Source organism: Hemibagrus wyckioides, linkage group LG16 (genome assembly GCF_019097595.1).
Source record: "Hemibagrus wyckioides isolate EC202008001 linkage group LG16, SWU_Hwy_1.0, whole genome shotgun sequence".
Lineage (NCBI taxonomy): Eukaryota > Metazoa > Chordata > Actinopteri > Siluriformes > Bagridae > Hemibagrus > Hemibagrus wyckioides.
Window position 1 is genome coordinate 15,309,022 of NC_080725.1, and position 16,163 is coordinate 15,325,184.

Below are 16,163 nucleotides of genomic sequence, written 5' to 3' on the forward strand. Positions count from 1 at the left end.
TTTGTATTTTTTTTTCGTTATTTGCCTTTATTATTACACTCTCTTATGTACATTGTTTAGAGGACCAGTAAAAAAAACATGGAGATAAACTACAAAACAATATGCCAGTAAGTAGCACTCCCTTCTCACTGCTCTGTAGGGATTTATCAGGTTTTCCCACAACAGATCGACTCGTACTTCACACAAATGGCAAAATATACAGAGTTTATTATCAGCAGAATGAAGCAGTACAAACATGAGGTTCAATTCATTTCCACTGCTGTGCAGCAGAGTTACAGAGGAAACAGACAACAACATCGTCGCTCATCCTGAGAGCTCATGCAGCCCTCAGAGAAAAATAAGAAAACGCACAGAAGTAGGTGGATTAGTTACAGCGAGATCGTCCGGCTACGGCTGAGCTGAACCTCTGAAACATCAGAGCTGAGAGCTACGGAGGGAAGAGGAACGAGTCTCAGCAACAACAAGGAGACTAACAGTCATTTCAGTGCAGCGCTGCTTAATACACACACGCACGCACGCACGCACACACACACACACACACACACACACACACACACACACACTACAGCATATAGTTCATTATTATATACAATTTAGGCGGGAATTGGTTACAGCTTACACACCTGATGAGATCATGACCCACGACTTACGGAGCGAGAGGAACTACGCGACTATTAACTGACTTCTGTAGTTATTTTTATCACAGCTTCATACAGACTCAATTCTTCACAACACAGACAGTGAAAGAAGGAAACGTTGTCTTACATTCGCCCAAATATCTGGACAACTAGTTGAGATGAAAAGCACAAGGAATGCAGTATGAATCCGGTGAACATGTCGCTCCACGTCGATGACAGCAGATCCAGAAAAACAGGACGTTCTGAGAACGAGCACCAACTCTTCACACAGAACCTCACCAACACTGTTCAGGAAGAAGAACCTTACAAGACCCACAACTGTTTTGATGACAACAACAACATGAACAACCAGTGAGCTGAAACTCTTAACCTTCCTGTGAGATCCTTAAAGACACGGGCCTGTTCCAATAACCACAATCTGTTCTTCACCACCAAAGGTGTGTACAGGAGTGGAAGTTGTTGATGAGCCACTTTTTAACACTTCTGATCCTGAACGTTCTCCTAAAAGAACTTCATTCACCTTCATCATGAAGCCATCGTATATAAATATAAATGTAATGATTTTGAGCTCATAGACGACCTTCTCACAAGTTCCCCACAGCAACAGGGCTCGCTCCAAAATCTATATAAGTAGTTCACTAAGTGATCTTAAGCTCAGATGGATTAGCAACATGGTTAGCGTTAGCATCAGGTTTTCTGCCTTCATGCAAGCTCTCAGAGGAACCTGGACCTGCTTCAACAATTGAAGGCTCCTAAAAGAAGCCTGAAGACCTGATCAGTAAGCGTCCTGCACCACTACGTCATCTTAAATGTGAAAATAGTTTAGGTTTAGTGTTATGGACGCAACCCGCTTCATGACAGAACCGAGATCTGGACCAGCATCCAAACCCCTGTGAGCAGCAGCAGTAGCAGCAGCAGAAGCTGTTCCTTCACCACCAGGTGATCTTGAACTCGTAGATGGGCCTCTTGCAGTAGTAGTGGTTGATGAGGTGTTTGTCACACACTCCAATGCACTGCTGGTCGACGCTGATGCCGCGCTCGGCCAGGTCGCTCACAATGCAGTGCAGCAGGTCATACACGTCGGCCACGGCCTCCCACGGCCCGAACGACACGTCCACCTCGCAGTGGTGCTCAAAAAGCTTGGCCTCACTCTCTGAGCGCTCGAAACGCAGGGAGTTGAAGAGCGGACGCTCGTATGGTGTGATGGGCATCTCTTCCTTATACACACAGATCTTCAGCTTGGCGAAGCGAGCCTTCCTCTGCATTGCTCGCAGCTTCGCGATCTCCACAATGCGCTCCAGATTCTCTGAAGAACAAACACAACCGAGAACTTTTAAAGGAAACCAGAAGAGAAGAGAGCACAACAAAAATGCAGAAGGATCAACAGCACAATAAAAACATCTATAAACACAATAAAAGTTTCTTTTATTACAATATTAACAGTATTATATACACAGCAAAACAGAACACCATTTACCTATCTATCTATCTATCTATCTATCTATCCTGCTCAGGTCAATGAACTGTGTCAGAAACTGCTGACAAAAAGTTTTATAATCTTCACTTCTACACAATTTCACAAAAACTTGATTTAATGAGCTAAGAGGAATAGTGTTAATATAAAGTGCGTTGTAATATGAAATGACGTGTGTGTTTGTGTGTGTGAGAGAGAGACCTTTATAATACGGCAGGAGGTCGAGGAACGCCTGTCGCACTTTCTCTCCAGTCAGCGGCTGTCTGTCCTCCAGCCTCTCTAACAGCGGCCCGATGGAGTAATACTGAGCCTCTCTGTGTACGGCCCGAACACGCTCCCTCTGAGGCAGCTCACCCTCACGCAGGAAGTTCAGGATGTCCCTGTACTCAGGAAACACACACACACACTGTCTCATCAGAGATGTGGAGGTCTAACTCACACTGGAGGTCTAACTGTTACACAGTCACACATTCTCACCCAAAATAAGCTCCGTCTCTGTCGATGAAATATCTGCCCTCGGCATCCCGGGGGATGTGATGGCGTCCGCTGAACATGGCGGCCAGCATGGTGTCCTCGTACCGCTGCAGCGTGGACAGGCGTGTGGTGAAGTATGTCCCTCCTACGTTCAGAGGAATTACCTCGGGAAACTACGGCAGAGAGATTTGCCCATATTAATGATAAATATTAATATTCAGACTCCATCACTGAACCCTGAATGAATCAGCAACACTGCGACATGACTCACGTGACGCATCTGGGCTTTATTCCAAACTACAACACAACATGTTAACTACAACTAGCAGAATCTTTATTTATTTCATTTTTATCTTCTAAAAATTGAATTCTAAAAAACTATCTGTAGATAAAAGATATTCTGATGTGAAAAGCAGTGCATAAGAGTCCTGATGCATTGTCGCAATTTCTTTGATCAGGTTTAATAGAAAACTACGATACAGTAAACAGATGAATAAAAGATAAAAATGAGCCTTTTAAGAAGTGAGGTGTGGCTCAAAAAAAACAAAACAATAAAAAAGGCCTGATGTAAAGAAGTAAAGAAAATTCCGGTAATATATCAGCGTCCCTACTGTTTTACACACATCTTTATTAAGAGTGGAATTTCCCCTAACATTATTAATTGAAGCCCCACAGAGCAGGCGGTGCTGTGACAGGAGTGTGAGAACAGCCAATCAGAGACGCCGCCTGTCCTCCGCGTGCCATGACGCACCAATCAGATTTCAGATTTACGTAAACGGGAAGAAAACGGCAGCATCCAGGCTAAGAAAACACTGACACGTAGAAATTACAAATGAAAATAAACACGACACGTGTGTAAAGGACAACAGTGCACCCGTACACAAGCACGCACACATAAGGACTTTAGGCTAATATGTTACACCACCTCAATACTGCTGTCATAAAAATAAATAAATAAGGCATAATCCAGGCCTGTGTACCTCCTGGGGTGCGTTCAAAGTGCGCAGGGATTTGGGTAAATTTCTGTTCGGAGCAGGAATGGCTGCTTTGCGTTTCTCCTCCTCAGACTTGGACATGGCGGAATCTCCCTCTGGCTCGCTGTCCCTCGCAGCCGAGAACACGACCATGACTGTGGGCTGAGGAGGAACTTCGCGGCCCTCCTGAGTGAGCCTCCTCAGCCGTGATAATGATGAGGATGTTGATAAAGAGCTCGCGGCCGCGGGCAGCAGACCAGCCGAGCTAACTGAGCTGGCGGTGCTGATGGAGAGCTGCCCTGCGTCTCCGTTCGGCGTCTCGCCTGCTCCATTCTGCTGCATGCACACTAAAGAACCCGACTGGAACCACTTTTTTGTGTGTGTGTGTGTGTGTGTGTGTGTGTGTGTGTGTGTGGCAGGGTTTAGTCCGAAATGTCACCAAGGACAAATACACACAAAGATACGGTGATGCACAGCTTCTGCCTCACATCACGGTCCAGCTGCGGCCTGAAGACACAACAGACCACGCCCCTTCGCCCACACACCCCTTAGACCACGCCCCTTAAACCTTCTCGTTAAAAAAAAAAAACACGCTGCTAATCCAGGTACATACAAGTTACCGATTTTTCCCACAAAATCTTTTGTCTAAGATTCAAGTTATTATGAAACAATGTAAACCGTAAATAAAGTGAGCGAAGATTAAATTAGAATTAATTAAATATTTAATAAATAAAAAGGATGAGATAAGAGCTCATCATAGCTGATCAGAATATTCACAAAATTTAATTATTATAATTTGTTCTTATGTGATCTCAACTAATTTACGGATAAAACATCAAATCATTTGCTTTTAAATGTAAAAATGTCCAACAACACTCGTCTAACCGAGCCGTGAGTCTTCCTCGAACCTAATTGGTTACTTTTCCCCCCCACGTGACTTGACGTGCCGTTTTGATTGGTCTGTTTTTTGTCGCCGGAAGAAGAGCGAGTCCGCCGTGTTGCACTCTGAAGCAGGTTTCTGTCGGACACAGAGTGCACTAGATAGGCTCCCTGAATCCTTCTCCTCTTCACTCAGTGCTTTCAGTAGTGCGCATGTAGGCAGCAGGGAGTGATTGAACACTGGAGCCTCTGAAAACTGCACATTATGGCGGAGGTCAGGCTGTGTCTCGGCTCAGGAGCCGGTAGGATTTTCACATTTTCACACGATCTCAGACTGCTTGTGTGTTAATGCGCGGAGGGAATGTGTTTCAGAGACTTCTGTTTGTGTTGTTAGTCAATCTGCCTTGAAGAAAAAAGCGCCGAGTCTGTTTTATTGACCTGTTTAAGGCGGTGTAGCGCTAGTCAGATGAATGGGTTCATGTTCACTGGAGCACATAAACACTGAGCTACTGCATTATTACAATGACAATCATCCATAAATAAATAAATAAATAAATCTGCTACAAATGTAAATATGTGCAGTTCTTCTTGTTGCCACTAGATGTCAACATTTCAACGTGAGCGTTATACTGCTCATGTTGATTATTTTCCTTTTCGGTTTATAAAAGGATTGGAACATCTGTTACATTTGTTATAACATGCTCCTAATCTTTAGTCTGAAACAGTATAAACTTCCTGGCTTTTTTTCTCGTTAGACTTTGGTTTCAGGGGGTGAATTACAGGAACAAGTCGTTTATTTTAATCCCTGATGATGATGATGATGAGGTTGAAGAATGTGCTTATAATTACAGGTAGCCTGTGGAGGACGACTCCATATTTATTCCTCCGTCTGGTCTACAGTAAGAAGAACCTGGACATGTCTGCTGTGAGTTGGGCGATCCACAGTCGTGCTGTTTTTCCTCGCAGGTGTATAATCACATCGAGATTGTATAGAACCTCAAGCACCGAGGAAATCCCGTTATACAAATCGAGAAGTGCTTATTATGACATTCTACAGGTTTCTTCAAATGCCACCCAAGCGCAGATCAAAACAGCGTACTACAAACAGTCCTTCATTTACCATCCCGATAAAAACGCAGGCAGTGAACATGCCATGTCACGCTTCTCCCAGATCAGCGAGGCATACAGCGTGCTAGGGAACAGGGCTTTACGCAAGAAGTACGACAGCGGGATCCTTGGCGAGGCTGACATCCGGGGTCCCAGCCGACCGACTGCGGCGAAGGAGACGACGAGCGGATTCTCAGGCGACGCTACGAGAAGTCGTCACTCTCCGGAAGTTGGCGTTCGTGCGCAGAACGTCTTTGATTTCGACACGTTTTACCGCGAGCACTACGGCGAGCAGCTGCAGCGACAGAAACACATCCGAGCTCGTCTGCAAGAGATCCAGAGGCAGAAAGAAGCCACATTACAGGACAGGAAGATGGGACGCATGTCAGAAATAGCTGTGGGCATCATGCTAGCTGTAGCGGCGGCCATCCTCTTCAGTCTGAAGAAGGCATGAATAAATCTGTTCAATGATTTAAACTCTTTATTCAGCCTCACCATCGTGACCACTTTCTTCTGCACTCTACACAGCACAGTGTTTATATTTATCTAGAGGACAATAAGGTTAACGTATATTTTATATATATATATATATATATATAATGTCTTTTTTGAGAAAAGTAACTGTAATAAAATTAACTATTCCTTGTGACGTGTGAAATACTGTAGACTAATTTCTTTTTTACACTACAGGTGATTAGTATCTATTGCCGTGGCTTCCAGGGTCACCCACTCCACAATAATAGGGACCCAGTGGCAGACCGTCAGGGCCAGCAAGGCCTTCTCTGCTGGCCTAATCAGCAGTGATCTGAATCACTGACTTGCATTTTAATATATTTAATATATTTTTCCATGAATGTGTATTAAATTATTCCCAATAATCTATTCTCTACATTTCGTAGCCTTTCTCTCAATTGCTCTGCTTCCAGTAGTGTATATTTATGATGAGTATTTATCCAATCATATTTCAGCCAGTGGCTGACATCATGTGTTCCCAGAGTGAAAATCTGCCGTAAGGCCTTCAGAATAAATAGTGCAGGCGCCCGGAGCTTAAAATAAGTGGCAATGAAATTGTTACCTTAACCAATCAGATTTCGAGTTGGCGTCACTGGGGCCATCTAGCGGGCATACGATTACGTCAGCAATTTCCCGTCCTTTGATTGGATAATTGGAGTAGTCGGAGGCAGGGACCCGCCCATACACATTGTTTCTATATTCTCTGCGTCTCATTTCGGATGCTGCTTCCTCCGGAGATTGCAGTTTGCTGCATACGGCATCAAGAATGTCTTTTTTTTTTGAGAAAAGTAACCATAATAAAATTGACTATTCCTTGTGAGGTGTGAAATACTGTAGACTAATTTCTTTTTTACTTTGCTATTTAACGGGTGATTAGTATCTATTGCTGTGGCGTCCAGGGGTGAGTCTAGAATTTTCATTTAAGGGGGGGCTCAGCCCCCAATGAGGGTATAATAGTAAAATAAATAAATAAATAAATGAAATAAAATAAAGGTTTGACTAACGGTAGGATAGTAAACCTATTGCGGCATTCCACTGTATTGCACAGATGTGTATAATATTTGAGTACTGAAAAAGCCAAATGTGAGTCTTCCTGATCACACACACACACACACTTGTTCTCTGTTCCTTGCTCTGCGACGCCGCAGTCTGCGGATTGAAATTTATGAAATTTAAAGGGAACTGAGGCGATCACCAATTTGTGTACAGTTTATGGAGAATCGCAGAATTTTAAAATAAATGAATTAATTAGTAATGCTCTAAATTTCCTAGTCCACCTTATCCCACTGATTCTTAAGATGTTTTGTAAACATACTTAACAAGATTTGTAGGTTTATTATTATTTATATATTGTATTCGATTTTAACACTCTTGCTCAGTGTTGAAGATAAAATGAAATCTGTTCAAATATGAAATGAATGTATACTATAGACGTATATTCTCTCATGTGTTGGACATTTAAAATATACATATTTTTAAAACTATTATACAAGATCAAGTTCATTTCTGGCTATTACTCATTTTCTGGATTGAACGGTTGCCAGACAGAAAAAAAACGACAGAAAAATCATCCGAGGCCAAAAATGAGAGGTGCAGTCGAATATGAAATATAATTGTGCAATGGGATTTGACTATTGTTTACTAGCTCTTCTGTGAGCTACTTTAAACTATTTAAATATAGATTTAAAAATATATTGTGGAATTAAGTTACATTAAACGTGCGTTAAGAGAAAAACTAATCTAAAAACAAAGCGAGTTACAGCATGATTTTATGAGGGTCGACCATATACTGCATATAAAACCTCCGCTGGTTTCCAACAGAACGTCAACCCTTCCAACATGGCGGAGGAATTGACGTGTCGATATACAAATCACAGCGGCGCCCTCTACTGCCTCCTGATATAAGTGAATATGACAAGCTGTTAAGACAGGAAAGTGTATTTATTAACCATTTATTATCAGATTTTATTGAAACACATTCATCATGCATTATAACCTCAATTAATGCTGAAATAAAATATTAAGAATATAACGCGCCATGTTGTTGTTTTTTTGAAAGTCCCGCCCCTTGTTGTTGTTTTAATTTAAAAGCCCAGAGCGCGTGCTTGCGTCATCTTGAAGGCTCCTAACAGAGATTTCAAACGAAAACGACCCACACAGCGACACTGCGGATTACCTGAGCTATTGCAAACACTAACAGCAGATTTTCTTGGATTTAAACTATGGATGTAGGTAAGTATTTTCCCCTTCTAGGTAGATGGACAGGCCGGGGACTGGCCTGCGCCGCCGGGATGCTCGCGCTCACCACCGCGGGATACTGCGCGTATCGCTGGCTGAAGAGGAGCAGCGATCTTCAAGCTGCTGAAGATCAAGCTGCTCACGGTGAGAAAAGCTCACTTTTTACTTAGTCTGTGTTTTTCTAATCGCTTTAGAACTTACAAAGAGAGTGTGTGTGGAAAATGAATGACTTTAATCGGTACAGAGGACAAACAGGATCATATCTCCTGTTTAGTTTAGCTAACGGAGCTAGCCGAAAGCTAAGGCGCGTGACTGAGCTAACATTAGCCGGCGATGCTAATTGGTTCATATCAAGAGCATTTTAAAGTATAAAAGTGATTAATGTGTGGATTAAAACATTTCGAGGCACAACATCATGACTTTTAGACTTTTAGAAATAGTTTTGAAGTTCTAGAAAATAATCAAGTACAGGGCGGAGTTACTGTTAGCACCGGGATTATTATTATTATTATTATTATTATTATTATTGAAGTGTTTTATTTCTCTTCTTGGTCTCGGCATTGTTTCTTCTGATGTGTTAATAGTTAGAGTGAATGTTGTGGTAATGAGTGAGTTCCTGTTAGCGCATCATTGTAGCAGCTGTAAAGAGTCAGTCCCTCACCAACTCGCCTTTTTATTTCCCTTCCTCTTCAATAAGACTCGTTTCTCCTTACTGATCACTAATATAACACTCTGATTAAAGACATGAAGGGGATGAGAGAGTGTCTTCTTGAAATATTCTCTTTCCTACATGAATGTCAGTTTCCACTGATGAAATTTGTCATCTCCGTGACATACTGATGTGGTTAAATGTGTCAAATGTTTTACAGGATCTAGTGTTGATGTTGTGGAGGAAGCAGAGACCACCGAGGTATGTGTCAGGAAAAAAGGACTAGGCTTAATATATTATATACTACATTATCAAATATATTAGTTTTTCATTTTTAACTGGTGTGTGTGTGTGTATTAAGGTCACTGATCCAAGCGTCCTGCTCCTTTGCACTGAACACGATCCTCAGATGTCAGCTGATGCCCTGGTAATTTTATATTTCTGTTATTTTTAGTGTATTCTTTAGATGCTTTTGGCTGAAACAGCAAATTTTAATCTTTGTGCTTCATTCAGGTCTCTGAGATAAATATCCAGCTCCAGCGCACCAGCCTTGACCCGGAGAAGTCTGCTGTCATTCTGGTAATTTTATATTTCAGACATTTTTCAGTGAAATGTTTCCCAACCTTTTTGTTTTTGTTTGGCCTTGTCACTGTCCATGCTTGTAAATCCAAATCTGAAGTAATTCTCACTGGATAATCCTCCTCTTGGGAATTTCTTTTAAAGACGACGCTTGTAGCCACTCTGAATGTTTGAGTTAGTGTACAGTAATTTACATTTAACTCTCACATGCAGTGAACTCTATGAATTCATATCTCATATCAGCTTGTATCTCTTTTTTATTCGTGAAGTTACGGTGTTTCAGATTCAGCGAAAAAGAGGCGTGCAGCTGCTTATCAAACGTACTACAACCAAAGTAGAATACACACGTATGCTCTATGAGGCATATTTTGTGTTCGACCTGTAATGAGCTGTACACGTTTTCAATGCAAAATTCCACCGATCAGGCATAACTTTATGACCACCTGCCTAATATTATGTTGGACCCCCTTTTGGCATGGACTCCACGAGATCCCTGAAGGTGTGCTGTGGTATCTGGCACCAAGATGTTAGCAGCACATCCTTTAAGTCCTGTCAGTTGCGAGGTGGGGCCTCCATGGATCGGACTTGTTTGTCCGGCACATCCTACAAAAGCTCGATTAGACTGAGATCTGGGGAATTTGGAGGCCAAGTCAACACCAAACTTGTTGTTGTGCTCATTGAACCATTCCTGAAGCATTTTTGCTTTGTGGCACGGTGCATTATCCTGTTGAAAGAGGCCACAGCCATCACGGAATACTCAGTGACGATCAGTGTTATTCACTTCACCTGGCAGTGCTCATAATGTTATGGCTGATCGGTGTCTATCCCCTAACAGCTATTCAATTAAATTGTTTTATATTGAAATTACACATCAGAAAGACTTTTTATGTCCTGACACTCCCATCAATGATGAATTAACATATCATTTTTTTCCAGTGGGAGAACTTTTATTTTAAGCAAATGACAAGCAAATATCGTCTGCGAGTCTGATGAATTTGTCCAGAGACAAAATAATTTAAACACAAGCTGAATTATATAAAAATAAATAAATAACCAGATGTACGGTATTTATGGTGTTCCACAGTTATTAACAGAAATGATGGCCACAATGGACGAGGAAATGCAGAGCAACCCTGTTGTTCATATGCCCCATCACGAGAGAGAAAGCAGCCTCTTACAAGGTGATGACACCTACCTGCCTGATGGGGAGAACATCTGTTTTCCTGGCCCGCTGATGAGGTGAGGCCTTTTTTTCTCCTCTCAGATAACACACACACACACACACACACACACACAGAACATTCAGCAGTAATGTTTGGAAACATATCATCAGCTGGTCAAAGTGTATGTTCAATAATCTATATCCGTCTATTACAGAAGTAAGATCCAGATGGATGACGTGCTGCGTTTCATCAAGAGGAAGTCCGAGGAGTGCCTACAAAAGGTGGAGGAACCTGACCAGAAGGAGGCCTATTTCTTCTGGCAGATGATGGAGCTGCGTTGCAGCAAAAATGGAGTAAGTGTTTTAGTTGATTGTGTATTGAATGTAACAGCAAAATTATTCATGATAAAAGCAGCAAGAGATTTATTCTGCAAATAAGCTAAATTTGTCAGAATGAATAAATATACCTAGCCTAGAGTAGCTATTGAAGTTAAGGATGTTTCTTCTACAGAAAGCACCGCTGGCAGACATCGCCACTGTCCTTTTCAAGAGCTACAGGCTTCTGAAGAAAAGGGTACCGTTTTATTTTTAATGTTTTTTTAAACTTGTAATTTCATGTTGTAATGTGTAATATGTTATATTAGCCATACCTTTGTTTATGAAGACATCAGCATCACCATCTGTCTACTTTGTATGCTGTTATTGTGTTTTGTATTTTTGTGTTGTTTTTGCTTTATTTTTTGCTGTCTAATGTGCCAAATCCATATACAGGGAGAAGTTAACAACCAAGACAGCTGGTGTCTTCAGCTGGCGGAACTTTTGTGCTCTGCCGACCCAGATGATGAGATTTTGGATGCCTTGACTCAAATGGGAGAGGACCTTGGTATGGATAACATAAACAATATTTTAGGAACTTCACATGTTGTAATTAGATCATGAAATCTGGCCTGTTGCACGGACCCAAATCCTTACCTGCATGTTTGGTGTTTCATCTGCAGACTCCAGAGGACTGTGGTATGCTGCACAGCTGTGCTTCATCGCTGCAATGGAGGAGCTGCAGATTTTACAGAGCCCCAGCTTTGAGCTTATTGGCTGTAACAGGTATTGGGTGTGTGTTTGTGTGAGAGCGCATGTGTATGATTATTTTTCAGACTTGCTGCTAAGACGCTTTTCTCTTTGTACAGTCTGCCAATCAGCCAATCAGCCATGAGGGAAGCAATCCAACGTTCTGAGGTGTATGAATATGTATGCTCCCTGACCACAGGGCTTCCCCAGCCAAATTTCCAGGTTAGACTTTCTCTTTTTAATATTCTTTTTACCTCAGTCAAATTTTACCTTTTTGCTAAGATGGAGTGACTCTGTCTGTCTTAGATCTTCAAGTGCTATCACGCCAGCAAGCTAGCGGAGTTTGGCCTTTTCGACCAAGCCTTGGAGTACTGTGAGACCATTGCTACAGCAATTGCTAGGTTTCCACTATTAATCACGAAGACCACGATGGAAATGACCATTGCGGTAAATACCATTATCAATACTTGTAAAATGGTTCCAAGGTTTTATATGTAGAATATTTAGTCAGTTTACTTTCCCTATCTGTCTCGTAGCTGTCTGAGAAGCTACAGCAAGGAAAGGGAGAAGAACCAGAATGGCTCCTAAACCTTCGTCAACTGTACGCCGACGAAGAGTTTAAGCTGAGGAACTCCGAATGTGGCCTTATGACTAGCGAGATGTTCACTCTCCAGCGTCCACGTCGGGAAGGCCACATTACACCATGGGGTATGGTCATCCAACATTTGGACATAAAACTGAACTTAAAGAATCACACAGAAAAGAATTTACAGTAATGATTTAAAGAACAGTGAAGATTTGTAGCACATGTCTGTCAGATCTTTAACACATTACACTGGACCCAACAGTCTGATCAGTTCATATACTTGACTGAAAAGGATTATTAAAAGGTTTGAATTGAATATGGTCATATTTACATAAAGTGTGCATTAGACTTTGGGACAGAAGGGATCAGAGCTTAGGAAGCTGAAAAGATGATTTCAGGTCGATTTTTCAAAACCGCAGCAAAGTTAAGAGACATTAAATATGCAGACTGTGTAAGCTTAAATGTGTAAGCTGTAAAATTTAAATTGTGTGTTTTAGCAAGTACTCATCTTTAAGGTACCTTACTATACTCTGAGACATTGACAACACACTTCTTATTTGTTCCTGAATGATTGTTTATTTATTTAACAGAGGTGTTTGAGTCCCTGTACACTCCGGGAGAGCTGCTGGGTGAAGGAGGCTTCGGGAGTGTCTGTGCAGGAGTCCGAAAGGCTGATGGAAAACAGGTAACAGGACTGCACATCTACAGTTAATTTGCACTAATCAACACATCACAACTTGTGGACTATATATGTCTTGGTCAGATTTTCTATAAGAACGTAATTATGTGTTGTATATGTGAACAGGTTGCCATTAAATATGTGGGAATGGAGATGAACGAAGCTTTCATCACCATTGTAAGTAAACTTCCTTTACTTCTCAGATTTTGCACAGAATGAATAATTCATAATAGACACCTAAGTCATTACTAATCCAAGCCTTTTTACTGTAACATTTCTGTTTACCAGAATTTCGATGTAATCACTCCACACCCATGCTAAGTGTATCTGTTTATATTTCAGCCTGGAGAGACACACAGCCTTCCTCTGGAGGTTGCATTAATGCAAATGGTGTCCAAGCCCTGTCACCATGAGAATGTCTTACAGCTGATCGAGTGGTTCGAGATGTCCGACTGTTACATCTTGATCTTGGAGCGACCCAGCCCCTGCACAGACCTCCTAAAATTCCTGAAAGGTCACAAAGGCCGACTGTCAGAACCACTGGCACAACGCATCATGCGTCAGGTGGTTCAGGCCGCTCACCACTGCTCTGACTGTGGTGTCCTGCACCGGGACATCAAGCCAGAGAATATACTCATCAACACCGACACACTGCAGCTGAAGCTGATAGACTTTGGCTGTGGTGATTTGCTGCAGGACATCCCCTACAGATATTATGCAGGCAAGCACATCATAGATATTGGAAAGAATGAAAAAATGCAGTGGAGACCCATTTTTGTGACGTTGCTGACAGTGCTCCTTCTGTCTTTTTCACTCAGGAACTACAGCTTACTCCCCACCTGAGTGGTTATGTGAGGGCGAGTATTTAGGTGTTCCTGCTACCGTCTGGAGTCTGGGAGTTCTACTGTTCGAGATGATGTGTGGAGACCTGCCCTTCCAGTGCGAAGACGACATCATTGCCCGGGACTTGCACTTCGCTCACGACCTGTCTGAAGGTGAGAAAGTCCAAACCCATCAAGTTTAGACATGTATAGTAACGTACGAAAACTTGCGTTACAAAATAAATGAATCACATTAATAGATTTTCCAAAAAAATCTTTAATCTAGAATTTCTGACTAAACGTCTCTCTCATCACTACACACAGGTTGCCGTGACCTGATCCTGTGTTGTCTGGCGCTATATCCTCACTTGCGCCCAACGTTCGAGGAAATCCTCAGCCACAGATGGTTTGAGGAACCTCAGAAGAATGTTTAGGTGAGACAGTGAGAAGAGAATAGACCTTAATATATAGAGCAAAAACATGCTATAATAGTCTAGATTACATGGCTTGTACTGCTCTGTAACAGAGATTGGTGTGCTCATCTGATTATATGAGATTACACAAATATAACCACATAGAGATTAAAAATAAAATAGATTATTCTTTATGAAACAGTTTTTAATGAGGGAAGTAAAAATAAAACCCCATTAACACACAAAGTAATCTGTGGCTATAGAAATGTTAAGCTCAAAATGATGCTAACAAATATGCTGAACAGGTTAGTTTAATTCTTTTTGCAGTATCTATAGAAAAGAATAAACAAATGTGTATATAGATGTATATATAAACAAATATATTGTTGAATAAATGTTCCATTTTCTTATTTAGCCATTTGGATGTCCACTGTGGTGTTACGCCTCGTGAAGGAGCATGTCCAGGAGATGCTGAAGGCCATGAAGGGAGTCTGAGCAACACTCTTCTAACACACACACACACACACCTCTCTGTCTCAGCCAAGTTAAAGAGTGATCAGGACATTTTAGGAAATCTGTTGTTGGCTATTCAGTGGTCATTAGAATATAAAACTAAGATTAAACTCTGCACTTTTGCCCATTCATTTGTAGAACTGCTTTTGCTCTCCATTTTGTTTAATGATAGATTACTTGTAACTAATTTATAAGATTAAGCAACGCCCAAAATTTGAATAAAGTATTTGAATAAATGTCCTGGTCATACTTTAAACACATCTCTTTTCTTTCCCTTTCTTTCTCTCTCCACTTGCTCAAGATCTCCACAGGTAAGTAAATACTTATTACTGTCTTTTATTTTCTGCAGATTTAAACCTGTCTTTTCTTCTCTCCCTGAGCAGCTGTACACAACATCGCTGGCCTCTAACATCAACACCTGTTAGTGCTCTCTGACCAACGGACGACATCAACATCTGCAGCTCCGCCATGTTTAGTTTAACTTTTTATTATATAGATTACTTATTAAGACATTTATCTTTATTATAGGTTTAAGATTTTTCTATACAATACTATTTATTAGACATTTAAGTTTTTGTTGTATTTTTGTATTTTTAATAGACTTATCTGTTCAATATACTTTTTATTAATAACCTTTTATTATAGCTTTACATCTTTAATAGTAGTTCTATTTGTTCTATATATTTTATTGCATTATTAATTAAATCCTAATAAAAATTTCTTAGCTCATATTTGAGGTGTCATTGTGATCATTCCCAGTTTTTCTGAATGTTTCTGATGAATGTTGGGGTTGAAATGTAACTCTAGAAACAATCTGAGACTTTTTCCTCCTAGAAAAGAAAGACTTGTTTTCTACTGACTGTGGAATTAGCACTTTATTTAGATTAAAACTAAAATCTAGGGTTCATAGTCAAAATGATGAAAATGAAATCACTCATATAGAGCCTCCTGTCCCCTATGGCAATACGGTGTTTAACTCCATCTCTGTGTTATGTACTAGAACCTAATATTTACCAGTGGATTTGTACATGACGCCATCTTCAAACACAAATACTGATCTTTTTGTACTGAAGTGAAATGATGTTAAATGAATGTGAAGTAAACAGTAGTGGCAGAAACACTGCTAAACGGATAATCATGGACAATTTAAACACTAGACTTTACACAGACACTTTATCACCACAAAGTAAGAATTTTTTATTGTACTAGTACATATGACAATAAAGCTCTTCAATTGAATTGAACTGAATTAATTAGTATTGTCACCTGTAACATTGCAATCAATAGAATGAATTAAATGAGACATAATTTAAGTTCGACTTCTTTTATTTGGTCGAGACTTGGCAACAACAAAACGACTTTCTGGAACTTAATCAAGCATTTCCACCGGGGTTTGTTT

At 40.9% G+C, this 16,163-nt stretch overlaps 3 protein-coding genes across 3 annotated transcripts; 2 read left to right on the top strand and 1 right to left on the bottom strand.

Annotated features, from left to right (window-relative positions):
- Positions 1–187: 187 nt before the first annotated feature.
- Positions 188–4,372, bottom strand: kctd7 (potassium channel tetramerization domain containing 7). Its single transcript, XM_058411610.1, has 4 exons — positions 3,567–4,372; positions 2,590–2,759; positions 2,314–2,492; positions 188–1,944 (listed from the first exon to the last, which is right to left on the bottom strand). Exons 1-4 carry the CDS (start codon positions 3,900–3,902, stop codon positions 1,568–1,570), a joined length of 1,062 nt encoding a protein of 353 aa, XP_058267593.1. The 5' UTR covers positions 3,903–4,372; the 3' UTR covers positions 188–1,567.
- Positions 4,373–4,587: 215 nt separating this feature from the next.
- LOC131366618 (dnaJ homolog subfamily C member 30, mitochondrial) lies at positions 4,588–6,906 on the top strand. Its single transcript, XM_058411232.1, has 3 exons — positions 4,588–4,741; positions 5,291–6,107; positions 6,237–6,906. The coding sequence occupies exons 1-2, from the start codon at positions 4,705–4,707 to the stop codon at positions 5,998–6,000; spliced, it is 747 nt and encodes a 248-aa protein (XP_058267215.1). The 5' UTR covers positions 4,588–4,704; the 3' UTR covers positions 6,001–6,107; positions 6,237–6,906.
- Positions 6,907–10,614: 3,708 nt separating this feature from the next.
- On the top strand, positions 10,615–15,286 carry LOC131366725 (uncharacterized). The gene is made up of 14 exons (XM_058411427.1): positions 10,615–10,764; positions 10,903–11,041; positions 11,199–11,261; positions 11,459–11,570; positions 11,686–11,788; positions 11,872–11,974; positions 12,059–12,199; positions 12,289–12,460; positions 12,929–13,023; positions 13,144–13,194; positions 13,360–13,738; positions 13,836–14,012; positions 14,163–14,272; positions 14,667–15,286. The coding sequence occupies exons 1-13, from the start codon at positions 10,622–10,624 to the stop codon at positions 14,270–14,272; spliced, it is 1,788 nt and encodes a 595-aa protein (XP_058267410.1). The 5' UTR covers positions 10,615–10,621; the 3' UTR covers positions 14,667–15,286.
- Positions 15,287–16,163: the final 877 nt, after the last annotated feature.